This window comes from Microcaecilia unicolor, chromosome 2 (genome assembly GCF_901765095.1).
Source record: "Microcaecilia unicolor chromosome 2, aMicUni1.1, whole genome shotgun sequence".
Lineage (NCBI taxonomy): Eukaryota > Metazoa > Chordata > Amphibia > Gymnophiona > Siphonopidae > Microcaecilia > Microcaecilia unicolor.
Genome location: NC_044032.1, coordinates 279,575,805 through 279,597,660, shown reverse-complemented (window position 1 = coordinate 279,597,660; position 21,856 = coordinate 279,575,805). Strand labels below are relative to the sequence as shown.

The 21,856-nt window shown below is 45.2% G+C and overlaps 1 protein-coding gene across 3 annotated transcripts in view; it reads right to left on the bottom strand.

Annotated features, from left to right (window-relative positions):
- The window catches only part of DENND4C (DENN domain containing 4C), a 300,829-nt gene that overhangs the window by 143,397 nt on the left and 135,576 nt on the right, over window positions 1-21,856 (bottom strand). For all 3 annotated transcript variants that reach the window (XM_030194208.1, XM_030194207.1, XM_030194209.1), the window contains exon 13: window positions 14,719-14,937. In XM_030194208.1, the coding sequence (XP_030050068.1) occupies window positions 14,719-14,937 (219 nt within the window). The remainder of the gene's footprint in view (window positions 1-14,718; window positions 14,938-21,856) is intronic.

The following is a 21,856-nucleotide window of genomic DNA, read 5'->3' as shown; positions in this document are numbered from 1 at the left end:
CTCTCTACCCTCATCTCCCCTTACGCTCCTACCCGTAACCTCCGCTCACAGGACAAATCCCTCCTCTCAGTACCCTTCTCCACCACCGCCAACTCCAGGCTCCGCCCTTTCTGCCTCGCCTCACCCTAGGCTTGGAATAAACTCCCTCAGCCCATACGCCAAGCCCCCTCCCTGCCCATCTTCAAATCCTTGCTCAAAGCCCACCTCTTCAATGTCGCTTTCGGCACCTAACCATTGTACCTCTATCCAGGAAATCTAGACTGCCCCCAATTTGATTGACTGCACTTTTTTGTCCTTTAGATTGTAAGCTCCTTTGAGCAGGGACTGTCCTTCTTTGTTATATTGTACAGCGCTGCGGAACCCTGGTAGCTCTTTAGAAATGTTAAATAGTAGTAGTAGTAGTAGAAGCATAAATAAAAACATAAGCATGTTAATTAATATTCAAGTAGGGAGGATTTCTGCACTGGTCTGGAAGGACTAAAGGACAGAAAATTATCAGTTAAGAATGTATTCTTCCAGAGCATCCATATCAGTCCAGAGTTGGTGGGATGTAGGAAAGCAGTTCCCAAACTGGGTGGGACTCCAACCCCTGGCTGAGTATGCCCAACCAAAAGAGTAGAAGACTGGAGGCATCTCGGGGGACCAAACTTACTCATGAATGCAAAATGTAATCCAGTGCCTCTGAAAAGCAAGATTAGTAGAAGAAAGCAATATTACATAAAAAGAATCTTAATTACCTGCCTATGAAGAAAATATCTTCAATAACACAGAGGAAGAGTATATAAGGTACTGAATCTTTCAGGAATATGGAAACATAGTTAGAATGAAAAAGTTTAAGAGATTCTGCAGAACTAAGATGACTTCTGTACATGAAAGAGATGGGAAAATTGGGTTCTTACCTTGGTAATTTTCTTTCCGTTAGTCACAGCAGATGAATCCATTAACTGATGGGTTATGTCCGCCTACCAGCAGGTGGAGATAGAGAATACTGAAAAACCATAGTGCTCTATGAACGGCTAGCTCCATCTGCCTTCAGTATTTGAAACTTCCAAAGCAGAGTGTATCCTCAAAGTAGAATAACATGAACTTTCCTCACAGCAAACGAATGCCCCAGACCAGGAGCAATAATCACACAAAGGAGGGACGATCTCAACCTCCTGTAATAGATCATTAAACAGAAATCCTGAAGACTGTTTTCCAACTTCTCCCAATGAGGGAACATGCCTACAGTAAAAACTGAACAAAAAAATAGATTCAAACAGGGAGGGATCATGGATTCATCTGCTGTGACTAAAGGAAAGAAAATTACAAAGGTAAGAACCTAATTTTCTCTTCCTTGTCATCAGCAGCAGATGAATCCATTAACTGATGGGATGTACCAAAGCACTCCCTAGTTAGGGCGGGAAGATGATACTCCACGAGCAAGCACTTGTGCTCCAAACGGCGCGTCCCGCTTTGCTGCAACATCCAGCTTGTAATGCCAGACAAAGGAGAGCTTAGAAGCCCAAGTAGCCGCACTACAGATCTCCTGAAGAGAGAGTGCTCCTGTTTTGGCCCACGAGGAGGAAATCGCTCTCGTGGAATGCGCTTTAAAAGCGTCAGGCGGAGACCGCCCTGACAGCAGATATGCAGAAAAAATTACTTCTTTGAGCCAACGGGTTATAGTGGCCTTAGATGCCGGAGACCCTCTTCGAGGACCTGACAACAAGACAAAAAGGTGATCAGAGGTCCTGAAGTCATTTGACATTTGCAGATACTGCAAGACAGCCCTGTGAACATGCAGATGTAACAGCTCAAAAGATTCCGGAAACTCCTCTCTAGTAAAGGAGGGCAGATAAATGGGCTGGTTTAGGTGAAACATTGAAACCACCTTAGGCAGGAAGGAAGGAACAATACGTACCGTTACTCCGGACTCTGAGAATTGCAGAAAGGGGTCTCGACAGGACAGCGCCTGGAGCTCAGACACACGTCTCACCGAGGTCATGGCCACCAAAAAGACTGTCTTAGAGTCACATCCTTCTCCGAAGCTCACCTCAGTGGCTCGAACGGCGAACCCTGGAGAGCCTTCAACACCAGCCCCAGGTTCCAAGCCGGGCACGGCAGCCGCACCGGCGGGCGGAGTGCCCCTCTTAGAAATCGGGCAATGTGTCCGCCTACCAGCAGGTGGAGATAGAAAACACTGAAAAACCATAGTGCTCTATGGACAGCTAGCTCCATCTGCCTTCAGTATTTCTCTATCTCCCAGCAGGTGTGGACGTAGCTTGTTCAGCTCCTGGAAAAAATTCTGCCTGGGGTGGCTCCTGTGCTTTTGCCAGTTGAAGCTGGGGTGTTGTGGCTGGTGGTGCCCACTTTGAAGGCATATAGGTTTGCCCTTTCCCTGCCTACCGGAGTACCTCTGTTGCTGCCTGCCTTCAACTTTCCTCACAGCGTAAAAAAAAAAAAAGAGTATGCATTGGTTCTGCATAGCTATTCTGAGGCTATTTTCCATATGCAGCTTGACCAGAGCTCATATGACTCGGTCTTTTGAGGTGAGAGTGGTGCCCAGCTCCTCCGGGGAAGTCCCGCGGATGCCGTTCCGATCAGGGTAAGTTTTGGTGCGAAGCCGCCATTTTACTTATATAATTCCGTCCGGTCAGACGATGGCTGCTGAAGCAGTTAAACGCTGCTCCCGTTGTGGTAAACGTAGGTCAGCAGTGGGGCTCTGTAAGACAAGCTCTTTAGACACTAGAGCTGGTACGAGCATGGCGAGCGATGATTCTTCCCGCTCAATGGAGCCAGCAGCGGGCGCCATTTTGTAAGTGCCGCATGCCTCAACCCTCGCTGTTGCGGAGGAGTCTGAGTGCAGGGGGACGCCTCGGTTAGAGGCTACCAGAGGAGCTCCTGTTCCCGTTTCTCCTGATTCGGAGACGGAGGGTCAGGGTGAGTGTTTCTCCCCGGAGTTTGTGCTTTTAATGCATAAAGCTTTCATGCTGAAAAGAGCTCTGCCGCACGTGTCTGACACTGCGCTGCTACCTGGTTTCACCCTGGGTGTTGATGGCCCGTGGCTGGCTGATTCCCCCGAGCGTTGAAAGGACGCAAAACATAGACGGGTAAATTCCCCGTGGAAGAGTGGCGCACTTCCCCCCCCCCCCCCCCCCAATGGTCGGGCGGTGTGGATTCTGAGGGTTCTGGCAGGGCCTCATGGTCTGAAGAGCCAGAGGAAAGTGCCGGGTTGCCACTGGATCTGGATGATCCCAATGCGGTGAGGATTTTCCACTGCGATGAGCTGCCAGCACTCATTTCTGGCGCCTTGCAGGCTCTCTCGATTGATGATCCTGCCAAGGGCGAGGCCTCCTCTGGTAATCTGATGATGGCGAGTGCTAAGAAGCCTGCTCGAGCCTTTCCTGTGCATGACTCCATCCAAGAGCTTATTTCAGCTCAATGGTCTGAACCCAATGGGCCTTTTAAAGTGGCCAGGGCTATGGGTCAGCTTTACCCTCTAAGTGAGGAGCACTTGGCCCCTTTGGAGATGCCTAAAGTGGACACTTTGGTCACGGTGGTGACTAAGAGGACCACCCTCCCCATAGAGGGAGGGGTTGCCCTGAAAGACATGCAGGACTGGCGGCTTGAATCCACGTTGAAACGGTCTTTTGAAATCTCGGGCCTCGCCTTAAGGGCATCTATTTGCAGATCCTATGCTGCCCGGGCCTGCCTGTCTTGGTTACAACAGGCAGTGGAACAGCCCGCGGATGGTACGGAGTCCCTCGCTGAGGTTGCACCACGGATGGAGTCGGCCCTGTCATTTTTGGCTGATGCCCTCTATGATCTGGTCAGAGCTTCGGCTAAACAGATGTCTGTGGCGGTTGCGGCCCGCCACCTTCTATGGCTACGGCATTGGGCGGTTGACATGGCCTCTAAGCACAGGCTGATGAAGCTTCCCTTTCGGGGCCACCTGTTATTTGGAGAGGAGCTGGAGAAAATTGTGAAATACCTGGGGGACCCCAAGCCCCGGCGTTTACCCGAGGGTAGGCCGAGGCTTTCTTCCAGGATCTATATTGGTAAAAACCAGGGCTTCAAGTCAGAGACAGCCTGCTAAACTGTCAGGGCCTATGCAAGCAGTTGATCCTGGCTGCACAGAGACCACTGCGCCAGTACCTCCTGCATTGAAGGAGAGTTCCCCTCTTGGCACTGACACTTTTCGGGGACTGACTGGAGCTCAGGCCTCCTCTCTACAATTCCCAAATGTGTTTGTAACACATGTATCTTATTCTACCATAATACCACTTTGTATTTGTTTTTTACCGGCTTGGTGTACGCCTACGGTATTATGTAAGCCACACTGAGCCAGCAAATATGTGGGAAAATGTGGGATACAAATGTAACAAATAAATAGGGCCCACTGAATGTGGTTACAATAAGAAAACAAAAAGTGGGGGAAATCTAATGGCCTAGGCACAGAAGTAAAACGCCAAAAATAAAAATCAACTCACACATCAGATGCTGTGAGGAGCTGCGGACAGCACGTTCTCTCCTCACGGTGGATGAAGAAAGACTGACGGTGCTGTGCTCTCATGGAGGGCAGAAAGGCACTCGTGATTGCAAGGTGGGTGTGCTAGAATGTGCTCTAATTCATATATACTTCTTAAAAGCACTCTGCACCAGGAGACGTGGATGACATCACCCACATGTGAGAATATGGCCTGCCTGTCATGGAGAATGCAGAAATTCTTATGTTACCATTCTCCAAACACTATAAAAAACAAGTTAATGACAGGCATAACTAGCGAGAGAAAGAAACCTCAGCTAAATTTACCAAGGGAAGAAATGAGGGATTTAAGTTAAAAAAATGAAAAAAAAAAAATATATATATATATATTTTAAAATGCCCAAAAACTGCATCCCTAGTAGGCCTGCACAACAACCTAGTGATCAGACTTGCCCAATCTAAGGACTAAGACATAAAAAGCTTTAGGGAAATGCATTTCAAAATTGCTGTCCCTCCAAAGACCGACTGGAAACTGTGAGCCTGCCAAAACACAGAAAAAAACATAAATTAATTAAAAAAAAACACCCCATCAAAACTGAATACACTTTTCTACTCATCGTAAGGCCCTCCCTACGATTAGCAGAAGGTCTCAGCAGCACCCCATCACTGACTGCCCTAAATGCAGCTAACACTGGGGCCTAACATTTAGTGTGGCCGTAATTCTTTTCAGGAACTACAGACCCTGCCAGAAATCAAGGCCAGTGCTGTAGCCTCTGCACATGAAGTGAACTATGAAAGAACCTTGCAACAATTCAGATAGTTCCTCGATCTCCTTCAGGTCCAGCCTTAGGCAAAAGGGCTCCCCCCAACATCTAAGGATTGAATCCTCAATGAACCACTTCCTGTAGGTAAGAAGAATTTCTTCCAGCTGAAATAATTAAAGCAGGAAGGGGGAATGCAAGTTTTAATTATTTTGTCTTTCAAAGGAGAAAAAAGGTGGCAGAAGGGTTATGGAAAGGAAGCTCAGATTCTTCTTCCTATGCTTCCTATCAAAGAGTTCTATATTGGGGAGGGGAAAAAAAAAAGAAAAAAAGAAGAGCACAGCCTGAAATCAGGCACCTCCTGCTCAACTGGGTACCACTTCTTTAACTGGCCCAGAATCTCACACCAGCAGATTAGAAGTTCCATCCACTGGAGGCAGAGACATATTGAGCATTCTAAGGTTGCCTGGGGCAAATTACACAGAATTTGTTTCTCTGCCTCAGTCTGCTGGTTGAAGGCATAACCCACATGTTCTAGACTGGTCTGGTATGGATGCTACGGATGACTACTTCCAGAGGGGGGACCATGTTTGTCATACTGCTGATCCAGACTTAGAAACTGGTATCACCTTAAAGAGCAACCAGTTTGAGGTTGGAGTTCACGAAGACAAGAGAGTACATCAGTTGCAGATGAATCTGTCAAGTGAATACTTTTCCTCAAAACTTAATGTCAAACTGGTTAGTCTGTAAGATACCGCCAGCCTCTATCATTTGTCTCATATCAGATATAGTTCCTCCCGCATTAAAGATTCCATTTTACATAAATTTCCTATGAAAATCTTTACATAAAGGAGACAAACTGAAAAGTGCACATTTTACAACTGTGACACAATGGCACATTTCCCTATCTATTTGCAAACTCAGGCATGTCTGTGTAGGGAACTCAGTAGGATAAGACAAAGCATGCCTCAGTAGGGTGCCATGGACTGTGTACATGTAGATGGGTATGGTTGTATGGAACACCTGTTTTTGTGGGATGGTGTGTGCATACTTTTTGTGGATTATTTCACCTTTTAAAAAACTTATATGTGACCATGTCTGGGGGATGTGAACTGGGAAAATGTGCATTTCTGTCTTTTGACATATAGGTGTTCTACCCATCTCTTCAATTCCCTTTGTAATTTCTCCCCTTCTTTCCATCCCCCACCAACTTCCTACAATCTTATTTGGTGCTGGGTCAGCTCCTTCAGTACTGCTGCAGCTTGGATCCCTGCCAGCAGTCTGTACAGCCCTGACATGACCATGTTTTTTTTCCTGTTTTCTGCTGGTGAAGTTGGGTACTTTTTGGCACACTGGAGTGTACATCACAGAGGTACTGCAGGTTCACTACTCCATTGTCTTCAGGGGTTGAGACAGACTTCCCTGTCACCCCACTGATACCTAGATGATCAAAAGCCCCACACACTGTTCCAAACAGTGCTGTAAAAATAGCGCTGGAACAGAGCGTGACTTTACCGCCCCTATGATCAGAGATAATAGCATGCAAATTTAAGCACGTTATCTCTGATCATAGGGTAAAGGTGCAGGAGGATTGTGCTTGAGCAATCCTCCCCCACTTGTTTGACAGATCCAGACTTTCAAAAGCCCGGATCTGTCCAACACATGGGGCTGGAGGTCCATGGGACCCCCAAACTCCCCTCAAACTGTAGGCCCTGGTGGCCAATGCCCCCCCCCCCCCACCTGAAACCCCACACCCTAACACGGGGGCTGGAGGTCCGGCAGACCTCCAGTCCTCCCGACCCAAGTTCACAGTAGGCTGGAGATCCAGTGAATCTCCAGCCCCCAATCCCCCAAATAGAGCCCGAACCTGAGTTTCCCCACCACACCTGACCCCCCCCCCCAAGCCAGCAACACAGGGGCATGAGGTCCCGCGAACCTCCAGTCCCCTTGATCGCCCTCCCCAACACAAGTTCACACTGGCCCCAACCCCCCTTGCACCCAAAAAAAAGCCCAGGTGGTTCAGTGGGCCGCAAATGCAAGCCCTCCCCCATCTGGTGGTCTAGCGGCCCCCTTCCCTCCAGTACCGTAACGGAGGGGGAGGAAGTAACACACTCCTTCCTCTTCCAATGCTGCTTTGAAAATTGCGGCACCTAGCCCTGCCCAGTGCATCCTGGGATGTGCTGGGCGGGGCTTCAGTCTGTCAACTTTATTCAAGAGCCTCCTATGAGGAACCGTGTCAAAGGCTTTGCTGAAATCCAAGTAGATTACATCTAGCACACATCCTCGATCCAATTCTCTGGTCACCAAAAGAATTCAATCAGATTCATTTGGCACAATTTACCTTTTGGTAAAACCATGTTGTCTTGGATCTTATAACCTATTGAATTCCAGGAAATTTACTATTCTTTCATTCATCATCACTTCCATTACTTTTCCAAACAACAAAGTGAGGCTTATCGGCCTCATTACCAGCTTCTTCTCTGTAAAGAAGAACCACATCCGCTCTTCTCCAAACCTACAGAACAGTCTCCAAGAATTTATTAAACAAATCTTTAAGAGGAGCCGCCAGAACCTCTCCGAGTTCCCTCAATATCCTGGGATGAATCCTGTCTGGTCCCATAGCTTTGTCCACCTTCAAATTTTCAAGCTGTTCATAAAACACTTTCTTCCATGAATGGTTCTAAAGTACATACGTATTTCCATACTGAGACAGACCAAAGGTCGATCAAGTCCAGCATCCTGTATCTAACAGTGGCCACTCTAGGTCACAAATACCTGGCAAGATCCCCCAAAAATACAAAAACATTTTATACTGCTTATCCCAGAAATAGTGGATTTTCCTGAAGTCCAATTTAATAATGGTCTATGGACTTTTCCTTTAGGAAGCCGTCCAAACCTTTTAAAAACTCTGCTAAGCTAACCGCCTTTACCACATTCTCTGGCAACGAATTCCAGAGTTTAATTTGAGTGAAGAAATATTTTCTCTGATTCGTTTTAAATTTACTACTTTGTAGCTTCATTGCATACCCCCTAGTCCTAGTATTTTTGGAAAGCATAAACAGATGCTTCATGTCTACCCGTTCAACTCCACTCATTATTTTAAAGACCTCTTATCATATCTCCCCCTCAGTCACCTTTTCTCCAAGCTGAAGAGCCCTAGCCGCTTTAGTCTTTCCTCATAGGGAAGTCGTCCAATCCCCTTTATCATTTTTGTCGCCCTTCTCTGCACCTTTCCTAATTCCACTATATCTTTTTTGAGATGCGGTGACCAGAATTGAACACAATATTCGAGGTGCAGTCGCACCATGGAGCGATACAAAGGCATTATAACTTCCTCATTTTGCTTGTTCCTCATCATTAACCACACACCCGTTCACGGCATCTTTCAGTCTCACAATTCCACTTTTAGTCTTCCTCCTTTCACCAGTGTACTTGAAAAAATTCTTGTCGCCTCTCCTTACATTTCTAGTCATTTATTCTTCCGCTTGCGCTTCTGCCAGACAAATGTCTCTCTGGCTTCTTTCAGTTTCATTCAGTATTCCTTTCTGTGTTCCTCTTCTAGAGTTTCTCTGTATTTCATGAATGCCAACTCTTTAGCTTTTATTTTCTCAGCCACTTGGCTTGAAGAACCTCGGTTTCCTTTTTCTCTTGCTTTTATTTACTCTCCTTACATAAAGGCCAGTAGTCCTATTTATAGCTCCTTTCAGCCTGGACAACTGCCTTTCCACTTCTCGTACGTCCTCCCAGCCCATCAGCTCTTTCTTCAGGTATTCCCCCATTTTACTAACATCAGCATGTTTGAAATCCAGGACTTTGAGTTTTGAGTGGCTGTCCTCCACTTTAGCTATTATATCAAACCAAACCGTCTGATGATCACTGGTGCCCCACTCGGACATTAGATACACTTTCTCTATTGTGAGCACCAGATCCACCATCACTCCTTCCCTTGTGGGTTCTGTCACCATTTGTCTGAGCAAAGCACTTTGAAAGGCATCTACGATCTCTCTACTTCTTTTCGATTCCACAGATGGAAACTTTCTAAGCTGTATCCAGCAGGTTGAAGTCCTCCAGTAACAGCACCCCTCTTTTCTTTCCCATCTTTTGGATATCTGTAACCAGATCTTTATCTAGTTCCTCCGATTGTGTCGGAGATCCGTAGACAACACCCATGTGGATAGAGGTTACTACTACTTAGCATTTCTATAGCGCTACTAGGGTTACGCAGCGCTGTACAAGTTAAAACATGGGGAAGGACAGTCCCTGCTCAAGAGAGCTTACAATCTAAAGGTTCCATCACCTCTTTTCAAGGTGATCCATATCGCTTCTTCCTTTCCCAGGCTCCTGGCATTTCAGTCACTGTGATATTGTTTCTCACATACAGAGCTACTCCTCCACCTTTATGACCATCTCTATCCTTCCTAAATAGATTGTAGCCTGGTAAGTTTAGATCCTATTCATGGGAATGACTAAAGCATGTCTCCGTGATAGCAACAATGTCTAAGTCTTCCTCTAACATCAGGCTTGCAGATCATGAACTTTGCGAGCATTTGTGGTCATTGCTTTCCAGCTAGATTTCAGTGGCAGTCTCATCTTCTGTTTAGTTTTTTCTTTAGTCTCACTTCCTGCTGTGTTGATAAAAAGTGATTTGTTAAGATTGTTGTTTTCATTGCTTTCTTTGCTACTGTTGCATCTTGTCTTTAGCTGGGGGTGACCACTGGAAATGACCTACCTCCATATGCCACCCCCACCTTCTAATTTAAATGCCTAGAAACATATTGTCTGAATTTCTCACCAATAATTTTTTCCTGCCACAGTGAGGTGCAGCCAATCATTACAATATAGTCTTTTGTTTTTCCATATATTGCCCCATCCCCCTATGTATCTGAAATCTTCTTAATACCACCAGGATTTGAGCCACCCATTGAAATTCTCGGTATTTTGTAAACTTTTCTCTCCAAAAGTAGGTAGTATTTCAGAAAAAGCTACTGTTTGTACAAAGGTAATAACTCCTCTCCTAGCTCCTGAAAAGCTCTCTGAGCTGCAAGTGGGGTATTATTGGCCAGGCCATTTGTTCCCAGGTGGATAACATCAGCGTCAGATTCCTTAGCTTCTTCTCTGATTATAGTCGGTATTTGCCTGGTACTCCTGGTAGCTGAGGAGCCTGGAAGGCATTTTACTTTGATGGCCCCTTGAACTGTGGAATACCCTAGCAGCAACAGTTTTCCGGTATGAGATTCTTTATTAGTGATTTGGGAGTGTCTTTTCTCTTGGGATACTTTCACTGCTTTTTGTTCCACCTCAGTTCTATTTTCTGAAGCATCACAGCGCTGTAATGAAGCAAAAGAATTCTGTAGGGGCAACAGTTGTGAGGGTGGATGCTTCTGTGCAATTTGTCGTAGTCTATGTAATGTGATCCCTCTATTCTTAGCAAGTTTATTCTTTGAGGCATTGGTGAGAAATTGGTATGATTCTGTGCAGTAACAGAAGCTGCTTTAATTGAACCCAAATCCTGCTTTAATTTGCTGAGCTCCTGTTTTATACTAGCAAGCTGAAGACAGATAGGACAAGCTTTAAACTTCCAGATGGTTTGCCTTGGAACTAAAGCACCACAATTATTACACAGAGTAAGAGTCATCTTGACTGGTTGAAATGGATATGAACAGGTGTACTATGATAGTAGTAACAGTCTTCAAAATTGCCTGTCTGTGACTGAGAAGTAATGTTAATGACTTTTGAGTTGTCTATATATGAGTAGAAAAGTGAGTCTGCCAAATCCTCTATCAAAAAAGTACTCTAGGATGGGCAAGCTAACACAATCAAATTCAGTGTGATACAATAGTTAAAATTCAGCTAGAGACTACCTTTTCTCCTGGAAATCTAAATATTCTCAAATATAACAGTTTCATCAATGTAAATACAAATTAAGCCACTTGTAAGACTAAAGCTGCTTTTTTTTTTAACCTAGGACTAGTAATGGAAAATAACTTGGAAGAACTTGTCCACAGTACAGTAGCCAGTTAGAATGCTACAGCAAAAGTCAGCAGGGTGAAGAAGAAACAGTTTGAAAAGCCTATGCTCACTACTATCAGAGCTAGGCAGAAAGGAAGAGAAAGTTTAAAGCTTTTTGGTTTTATCTTTTTTTTTTTTTTTTTTTTTTGGGGGGGGGGGGTCTGAGTTAGAAGACAGAGAATTACACCACAATACTGATTCACAGGACAAATTAATTAAGCAATAAGCAGTAAAGTCTAGAGAATAGATATATCAGGTGGGTAAACCTGTAGCCAGAAAGTTGAGAAATTAAGAATAAAATATCAAGAAACACTTATCAGTATTATGGCTCAGGACCAACTTTAATATCTGTATGGCTTTGTTCTATAATTCAATTAAATTTAAAAAAAATTCTCCTTATTGCTCAAGCCCAGTGAATGGTAACGTGGTTCTTTACCACAACTACTCTTATCTGTACGTTTCTCACAACCACAAAACACACATGTTTGGATGGATTTATGCAACAACCTGTGTGAAACAACACAGCTCTTGCACAAGCCCAAGGGAAATCTTATTTTAATTAAAAAACAAACAAACAATGCAGCAGAAACCCAAGTGTTGAGTGCAGTTCTGAGGAAAACCCTCCAGTACAATATGGAAATAAGCAAACGGCACTAAGAAGTGTGGGCCTGGAAGAGACTTTGTCAAGACATCTTCCTAGAGATAAGTAAAACTATAAATATTCTACAATGCAAGTGCTGACAAGGATAAAAGCCAGAAGCATGGGAAGACAGCATTTCACCTCCTGCATAGTGCTCAAAACCTCGGATACATCAAGTTCATTCACTCAAACCTGTTGCATGGAAGAAAGGACATGGACCCTAACATAAAAACTCCCTTCCTTCCCCACACAGAAAACAGATGAAGCTCATCTCACTGACACTCTAGCGGTGCCACAATTGCTCTTGGTTGACGAAGCATTTAATACCCAGCTCCTGAAAAGCTCTCTGTGCTGCAAGTGGGGTATTATTAGCCAGGTCATTTGTTCCCAGGTGGATAACAACATTAGTGTTAGACTTGAGCTTAGGTTTCCTTTACTACAGGTTCAACAGTGCCATTCAGACAGGGTTGGACAGAGGTTTTTTTTTTAAAGGAGCCGCAGGAAGTTTACAATAGTCACAGATTGCGACTTTTGGGAAGCTGCACCGGTAGGTCAAATTTGGAAGTCTCATTCTGCTTCAAAGTTGATCAATAGGAGAGTGATGAGGTCATCAGAAGAAGGGAGGGAGGAGGAGCTATCGCTGCTCTTCACATTGCTACGAGGTGGGTGCGCCCCGCTCCTCACATTGATTTGTGCTTGTAATGAGGGAGACCAATCCTCCCCCCCCCCCCCCCCCCCCACTCCTCATGGGCTATTTGTGGGCTGGTTTCAGATGTGCTGTAGAGATAGCACTCTTATGCCTGGGGGAGAAAGAGAAGAGTGTAGAAAGAATTTGGGATAGACTGCTAGATCACAAATGTTCTTTAGGAACCATCTGAGTATTTCACATGAACCTACAGCTTCTAATTTGGAGGTGGTTTCCTTTTCACCCCTCCAACAAGGGGGATACTGGACCACCCACAGCCCTCCCAGATCTGAAGCTGGCTCTCCATAAGGTGGTACACCAAGGTTTCAGTATTCACATGTATGCAAGATGGTTTTGGACTGTGTGTTATGTTCAGCTTTTTTTTGTAGCAAAACAGTAAACAATGCAATGAGAGAAAAAAAAAGAGCAAAATACAAACCAATCCCCAGGGGGTACAGGAGGATCCAAGATGGCTGCCGTACCTATGAACATCGAGGAGCTGTTTTCCTAGTAAAGGAAAAATAATGCCGAAAAGACGGGGGAAAACGGCAGCTCGAGCTTCGCTGCCGCTTCCCCCCTTACCTCTTGGCCCGATGGACCAATATCTCAGACCCTCGGGACAGAATACCCAGATCGGGAGCGGTCCTGAGAGTATCGCCGGCGTTTTGGAGGTATCGGCGAACTCCGGGCCAAATGTCTAGCTGAGCCCCGACCAGAGGACTCCGCCCCCACAACCGCGGTTTACCAGCTCTCCCTCAGGAGGATCAACGGGGCCTCCGCCTTTGAGCGGAAGGGTAACCCCAATGAAAGAAGCTCCTGAACAGCGCGAGGAAGAGCCAGAGGGTCAGTTTACAACTCCCGAGACGACCATTGCAGGGACCCAGGCTGTGGGACGAGGAGGAGAAGAACTCACGGGTTCTCAGGATCTACTTCTGCCATTTTCCCTTAAAATTCCGGAGAAACCATCTGAGGTAACGTTAGATGCCTTATGGGATTTGATGGCACAGGCCGTTACGACCTTTGCTGGTCAATCTAAAGTTTTATCTGAGAAAGTGGTTCTTTTAGAACAGAAGATAGTTAAAAATGAATCTGATATTAAAGGTATAAAAGATAATGAAGAAAAGATGAATAAAACGCTTCTAGAGACTGAGAAAGTACAGCAAACTATGGTGAAAGATGTTGTAAATCTGAGGAGGAAGATGGAACTTTATGATAACTTTATGAGGTATAATAATATCAGATTTATAAATTTCCCCATGGTCAAAATGGTGAAACCTTTAGATATGCTTAAAAGATATCTACTGGAAGTGTTACAAATTCCTCAAGAAACTCTACCACCTTTCAATCAAGCATATTATGTGCCACAAAAAGATCTTCAGCAAGAACAAAATGCCCCATTGGATGTTTCTACTTTATTAGAGACTTCTGAAACTGACCAAGCTAGGCCAGCGACTTTGATTGCTACCCTAGCTCTATCATCAGATAAAGCTTGGCTATTTAGATTGTTCTTTAGAAATAAAGACAAATTATTTCTTGGACTTAAAATTAATTTGTTCCCAGATGTTTCAAAGGAAACTCAAAAGAGAAGAAAACAATTTCTTTTATTAAAATCAGCAGTTCTTCAATTGGGAGCCGTATTTTATTTGCGGTTTCCATGTAAATGTGTGATTCGATATAATTTGATGAAGTATGTATTCACAGAACCCTTACAATTAACATCCTTCTTAGCCTCTAAGAATACAATAGGAGTGAAATAAGAAGTTTTCTTTTTCTGTTAGTTCTAGGTATTATTTGATTTTGTTAAATTATTTTCCTCTAGTCACCTCCATGTATTATATCTTGGATTCTCTTTCTGGTGGACTTGAGTAATATATTTCATATTATTATTACTTTTTTGTTTTTATTTTTTTTTTATGTTTTTGTAAGTACAGATATCCTGAAATATTTACTTTTCTGTTCAAGGTTATATATCTTGATATATTTTGTAAAATGAATAAATAAATAAATAAAAAAAAACAAAATACAAACCAATCCCATAACAAAATGCATAATAGACAAATGCCTGCCTGGATCAGCTGAACAATTCTGCTTCAGCTTCAACAGGATGAAGCCACCAGCCCACAAGGATGATGACCTGAAAGAGGTATATGCTAGTTACCTTGATGGTCAAATAGGGAGTTGGCTGCAGTGGCTTTGTTTGAAGGTGCCTGTGTGATGGGCTTGAGGTAAGTCCTGTAGCCTTTCAACACAGATGCCATAAAGCGCAAAAAGGCCTCCTGGATCTCCATCTCCAGCTCCATCATTTTCTTATGCCAAGAAAAATCTGCCTCTATAGGGGTCATCTCTACTGCAGAGCCTTCCTGTGTCTTCCTGTGCACTGAAACAAAAGGAGTGTGGTGGGGGAGAGACCATCACAGCAAGAATCAAACAAAAACAGGCATATACAAGATATTTTATGCTATTTCCAACTCTTCTTAAAAAAAAAAAAAAAGACTAATGACCTTTTTCACAAAGACACTTCTAAATGCCACATACAACCCTCCCCACCCCCCATTAAGAGTTTTCCCTCAACAAAACATACTTACTCAAATTGAATGATACTGAGAATAATATGAAGAGTAAGCCCCAACGAGATAGGATACAAATCCTAGCCACTGACCCCACCAACATTCTCCTTCATTCTGTGTGCTACAACCTGATTAATAATGCCCCTTATTATTTCTTTTTCCCTCTCCGCTGTAAGTCAGAACATCCACTTACAAGGTAGCTACACACATGCTTCCAAAACCTGCTGGGACCTTGGTTAGAATGAAAGAAGAGAGTGATGGTAGACAGATAAGTCTAGTCTTATCCCATTTCTTACACTATTCCCTCCAAGCAGCTACTGCTCAGCCTTCTCAATGACAGAATACAGGGCTAGAGGGACCTCCGAGCTAACCCAGTATGGCAGTTCTTTTATTCTTTAATGGTGTTATTTATATAACCACAGACAATAAACACAATACCATCTTTAAAAGTTCTGTGAATACCCAGCATGTCAACCTCCAAAGATAAATGGCAGCTCCACCGAGGCGCTCAGCTCTCTTACAGATCTAGTTGTTGTGAAATGATGTTAATATAAGAACATAAAACATTGTCCTACTTATACTTTCCTTCCCAAACATGTGTAGATCATACATCATGTGACGTGACGTTTCCTTTTTTTTTGGGGGGGGGGGGGGCAGGAACGAAAGCTTCAGAAGTCTGAAAAATGTTTCTATTTGGATTTTAGATTTGCTTACTCACCTTTGCAAACTTGAGCTCAAGGTGAGTTACACTCACAAGTACAGTAAGATAACTGAGATCAAAGGATAGCATTAAATATTCCCTAAGTTCAACAGTTTCATTTTCTAGACTCACAGGCAAAAAAATTTTCAGCTGCAAGACCTAAAGAGAAAGTAGGTTTTACCTGAACACTTGCTTTCCATTGCTTTTCCCCACTATTCCAGAACCTGTGGAATAGTCGTGTCCATCAATCTGCAGGTGAGATAAAGAACTGAAAACTGAGCTGAGACATCTCTCTCTTGGCATCCAGTTCAGCTACTCAGTATTTACATAGACAAGCAGTAAGGAGAAACTCAGAACTAGCACTACTACTACTTGACATTTAACACATGTGGACATCTCATTCCGGGACAACTTGCAGAGAACAAGAGATATGCAGGAAGCACCATGCAAGGTGACAGTCATTATTTGACCCATTACACTGCACCAACCAAACACTCAGAAACATCGGGCAGACCTCTGGAATAGTAGAAAGGACTAATGGAAAGAAAATTATCAGGTAAGACCTAATTTCTCATTCCATTATGTAGCTTCCCACTATTCCAGAAACCTGTGAGATGTTTAAAGCAATCCCTAGAGTGGGTGGGATCCTGGCACTGCCACCCTGAGGACCAAAGCCCCAAAACTGGATTCTGAGCATAACACAACCTTCACCCTGTAGTGCTTGGCAAAGATATGCAGCATTGATCACGTCGTCACCTTGCAAATATCTGCCAAAGACAGTAAGGTAGTCTCTACCTAGGATGTCACTATATGCATTGTAGAATGAGCCAGCAAAGGCTGAGGAGCCTGCTTCCCCGCAAGCAAATAAGCTGACGCAACTTCAGTCATCTAGCAATTGAGAGCTTGGAAGCCATGAAGCCAAGCTTCTGTTTACCAAAAAGCAGTCTGCCCGATTTGCAAAACTGTTTCGGGACTTCCAGATATCTAATGAGGACAGTATGCACATTGAGAGGCTTCAAAGAAGAATACTGAGCCTCCTTGTCCTCTCTGCGAAACGATGGAGGCGCCACAGATTGGTTGAGATGAAATGCCGATACCACTTTCGGAAGAAAGCAAGGAACCGTGTTACAGGGAGACCCCCACTTCCGAAAAGCAAGGAAAGGTATCCAGACAAGAAAGCCTGAAGTTCCAAAATCCTACGTGCCGATGCAACAGCCACCATAAACGCAGTCTTTAGCAAAAGATCTTTCAAGGATGCATTCCATAGTGGCTCAAAAGGAGGCATCTGAAGAGCCCGAAGGACTAAATTAAGGTTCCACTCTGGACACAGCGTACAAAAAGGAGGCTGCAAGTACTACACTCCCCACAAGAATCGAACAATATCTGGGTGAACCGCAAGAAATGTCTTCTGTAGTCAGCCCCTGAAACAGGCCAAAGCTGCAAACTGAACTTTTAGAGAACCCAACACCAATTCTTTCTGAAGACTTGCCAGGAGAAACGCTAGGATGCGTGATCTCAGCAGAGAAGAAAGTCTGCACTCAGAACACTTGACCTCGAATATCCTCCACATCCTCGTATATGACACGGATGTAGAGTATTTCCAAGCCTGAAGCAAGGTAGCAATGACAATCAGAATAACCTTTAAGCCTCAACCGAGCCCTTTTAATGGCCGAGCCGTAAGGCCAAATGGGCACGGATTCTCCTGAGTGCCGGACCTTGCTTCAGTAGGCTGTGTACTTGTTGAAGACGGAGAGAACCCCCATTCAGCAGTAGGATCAGGTCCACGTACCGTTACTACTACTAATAGCATTTATATAGCGCTACCAGACGCACGCAGCGCTGAACATCTGACATAGAGACAGTCCCTGCTCAAAGAGCTTGCAATCTAGATAAAACAGACAGACAAGACATTACGGGCAAGGGAAATACAGGGTAAAGAGGAACAGGGGAGGAGGAGGGCAAATGAGTAGTGGTTAGGAGCCAAAGGCAGTAGTGAAAAGGTGAGCTTTCAGCATAGATTTAAAAACAGGTAGCGATGGAGCTAGACATATGGGTTCGGGAAGACGGTTCCAGGCATAAGGTGCCGCAAGATAAAAGGAACGAAGTCTGGAGTTAGCAGTGGAGGAGAAGGGGGACGACAAGAGAGATTTGTTCAGAGAGCGGCGTTCATGGGGAGGAGTGTAGGGAGAGAGAAGAGGTAATGAGGGGTCACAGAGTGGATGCATTTAAAGGTCAGTAAGAGGAATTTGAACTGTATACAGAAGCGGACAGGGAGCCAGTGAAGTGACTTGAGGAGTGGGCTAGTGTGGGCATAACGATTCTGGAAGAAAATAAGTCGAGCTTCAGAATTCTGGACAGATTGGAGAGGAGAAATGCCAATCCGGAGCTAAAAGAAATATTCTACCACAGTGCAATGTGATCATTTTCAATATTCAGCCTACCATGGGCCAAGGAGGGAAGACATACAGTAAAATGTGTCTCCAGCAAGGGAAGAAGTAGGGCATCGAGCCCAGTTCTTTCTAATGGCTGAAGAACTTGGGCACTTTGGCATTCCTGTTCATCACCATCAAGTCTAGAAGTGGAGAACCTCATTAGTCCATTATCAGGTGAAAACCCTGGCTGGATGGTGTCACCTAGGTCCAAGGAGTGCTTGCTGAAACGTCCGCCTCCACACTGAAGGACCCAGCAATGTGACTTGTCAACAAGCAGAGAAGATTTTTCTCCATCCAACTCATGAGGGAGGCCACCTCCACTGCCACTGGACAGCTGTGGGTCCCACCTTGCTTGTTAATATAAGCCACCACCGTTGCATTGTCGGAGAAAACTTGGACCAGGGCCTCTGTCAGAAAGGGAGCAAGGCATTCTGTACTGCCCTGAGCTCCAAGCAATTTATCGACCACTGAGACTCCTGTTCCATCCAGGTGCCCTGTGTCAGATGGGATTTCCAATGAGCTCCCCAACCTGACTTGCTGGCGTCCATTGTCACCATCTCTCATTGTGTTATCACAAAGTGAGCTCCGACAGTCAAACTCCTGGGTGACAACAACCACTGCATGATCTGCCTGGCAACCAGCAACCAAGGAAGATGAAGATCCTACCTCTGTGACACCAGAGACCAACGGCTGAGAAGAGATTCCTGTCCTTTGTAATGCCTTTCATAATGTAAGTAGTTATGATCATCACAATTTATAATACTGTTCCTACGTTTCCTTGTTTTTACTGTATTCTTTACCATGTAAGATGCTTTTTTTTACTACGTAAGCCGCACTGGACCTGCTGTATGTGGGAAAGAGCGGGGTACAAATGTAATAAATAAATAAATAAAATACTAGCCATATATGAGCCCTTGCCCATGGCACCACTTCCAATCACCGCCGTCCTTGACCTCAGAAACTGAACAGAGACCCGCACCCTGGGACTGCCTTGACTGAGGAAAAGATGAATCTGTTGAATCAGCTTCAACCTCTTACGATCCATGAGGAAATCCTCCCTGTGCTGTGTCAAATGGAATGCCCAGATACTCCAGCATCTGAAATGAAATTAGTCTGCTCTTCTCAAAATAGATCACCCAAATCCAATGAATGCAGAAGATAAGACAACTTTGTCCATCTCCACAACGCTGTCCGTACAGCACGAATGAACCAGTTGTCAAGATACAGGTGAACTCTGATTCCCTGGCGCCAAAGGCAGGCCGCCACCATAACATTGGTAAATGTTGTTGGAGCTGTGGCGAGACCAAAGAGCAAAGCCCTGAACTGGAAATGATGGCCTAGCACCACAAAATGTAGAAATCTCTGATGCGGCAGCCATATGGGTATATATAAGTACATCTCCTTCAGACTGAGCGTAGTAAGAAATTCTCCCTCTTGAACTGAGGCTATGACTGCTCTTAATGTTTCCTTGCGAAAGTGGGACACTCTGATGCAGCAGTTTAGACTTTTGAGATCTAAGTCCAGACAAAAGGTACATTCCTTCTTTGGGACAATGAAGTAGACAGAGTATCTGCCTTGTCCTTATTCGGACTGGGAAACTGGAACAATGGCCGGGAGCATCAGCAAGGAATCTATGGTGGCCTGAACCTCAAAATGCCTTGGTTCCCTTTTGACAAGGAGACTGCAAAAAGAGAGGAGCAATCGGGCGGGAGAACTTCAACTTGTAACCTTCTGTAAGAAGATTCCATTGGTCTGATGCGATTTTCTCCCACTCCTGCTGATACTCCTGAAGATGTCCTCCCACCGGAGGAAAAGAAGAGTGGACCCGCCTCACATCATTGCGAAGCTCTGGAGGCATTGGGCGCTCTAGCTGACTGAGAGGAGCATTTCCTGTCCACACAAAATGAAGATTGACATCTTTGAAAATGGGATTTCTGACCATATTGCCGATGACCAGGCTGGTACCGTTTGCTGTCTCGAAATAGAGATCAAGCGCCCCCTGAAGACAGACGACCAGAGGTTTTAGACTTATCTTCCAGCAACCACTGTGGCTTAGTTTCCGCCAGTTCTTTCACCAAGTTACTGAGATCTTCTCCAAATAGCCACTTGACCCAAAAGAGCAGTTTAACTAGGCATGACTTTGATGCTGCATCCGCTGCCCAATGCCACAACCAAGTTGCCAACATTTGTGACAGCCAAAGAAATGCTGTGGGCTGTAATAAATAACATGTCAAATAGCATGCACCAAGTAGGCCAACACTGCTTCCAGCTGGGCGTTGTGGTGCCCATCTTGTGTTGCTGACTGCTGATGCCACTTCAAGCATGCTTTTGCCACTGTCACTTGAAAACCCAAAGAGGCCATTTCAAAGACTTGTTTTAGTGCGCCTTCTAGTTTCCTATCTTGTAGGTCTTTTAGGGCAATGCCCCCTTCCACCAGCAAGGCGGTCTTAGTCACCATCATAACCAGGGAACCCACCCTAAAAAGCTGGAATTTATCTCTCTCCTCCGGAGCTAATAGGTAGAGGCAAGCCATGGCTCTTCCCACTCTTTGCCCGCGTTGGATGAGACCAATTCTGCTGTAATCAGGTCCTGAATGTCTGAATGATCAGGAAGGCCATGAGAGGGCTTAGAGGTCCTTCTAAGATTGATGAAAATAGAACTCTTGACACCAAAGCAGAAGGCTCCTCAATGGAAAGAATCGCCAGTGACTCAGAAATAAGTGTACTGAGCTCCTCTTTATGAAACAACCTCAGTACTTTTGGATCATCCCCTTTGGCTCCTTTGATGATGGCTCCTCTGAATAGACCAAGGCCACATCAGATAAGGAGGGAGTAGCAAAGCAGCCTCATCTGCTCGCTCTTGGAGGTCTAAATGAGATCTCTTAGGAGCTAGAGGGGCAGCGGGGTGAGAAACTGAAGCACCTTGCAGTAACTCTGACTGTCCCTGCTTCAATAAATAGGCCTGGTGAACAGTGGCGTCGCGAGGGCAGCTGACACCCGGGGCGGGTCACTGCTGCGCAACCCCCCCCCCCCCCCCCGAGAACATACCTGGAAGGCAGTGAGGGGCGGGCTGGAGAGCCAATCCGCCGAGTGCACACCGCTGGGGGGTGTCGGCGCCTCGCTGGTTCCTTGCTCTCTCTGCCCCGGAACAGGAAGCAACCTGTTCCGGGGCAGAGAGAGCAAGGAACCAGCGAGGCGCCGACACCCCCCAGCGGCGTGCACCTGGGGCGGACCGCCCCACCCCTTCCTACGCCACTGCTGGTGAAAAGTAATATAAACTCTGAAGAAAACAAAAGATCCGATGCAGCTGAATGCTCTGTCGGGACCTGAGGCTGTAAAATGGCAGCTGTGCTCCGCGTGTGATCAGCCAGAGGCTGCTCCTTACTGCCAGCTGACCCTGACAAAATGGTACCCAATCCTGCGCTCTCCTCCATCAAACTGCGCACCAGCCCTGTTCAAGAGACCAAAGACTCCAAAATATTTGAATACTGTGCCAAATTCGAAGATGTGCTGTTGCTGCCAACCGTTTCCCTCTGCATCCCATGGGATTCCCGGCTTGTATGCATAGCAACACCTCAATGCCAGACAGTGGGTCCCA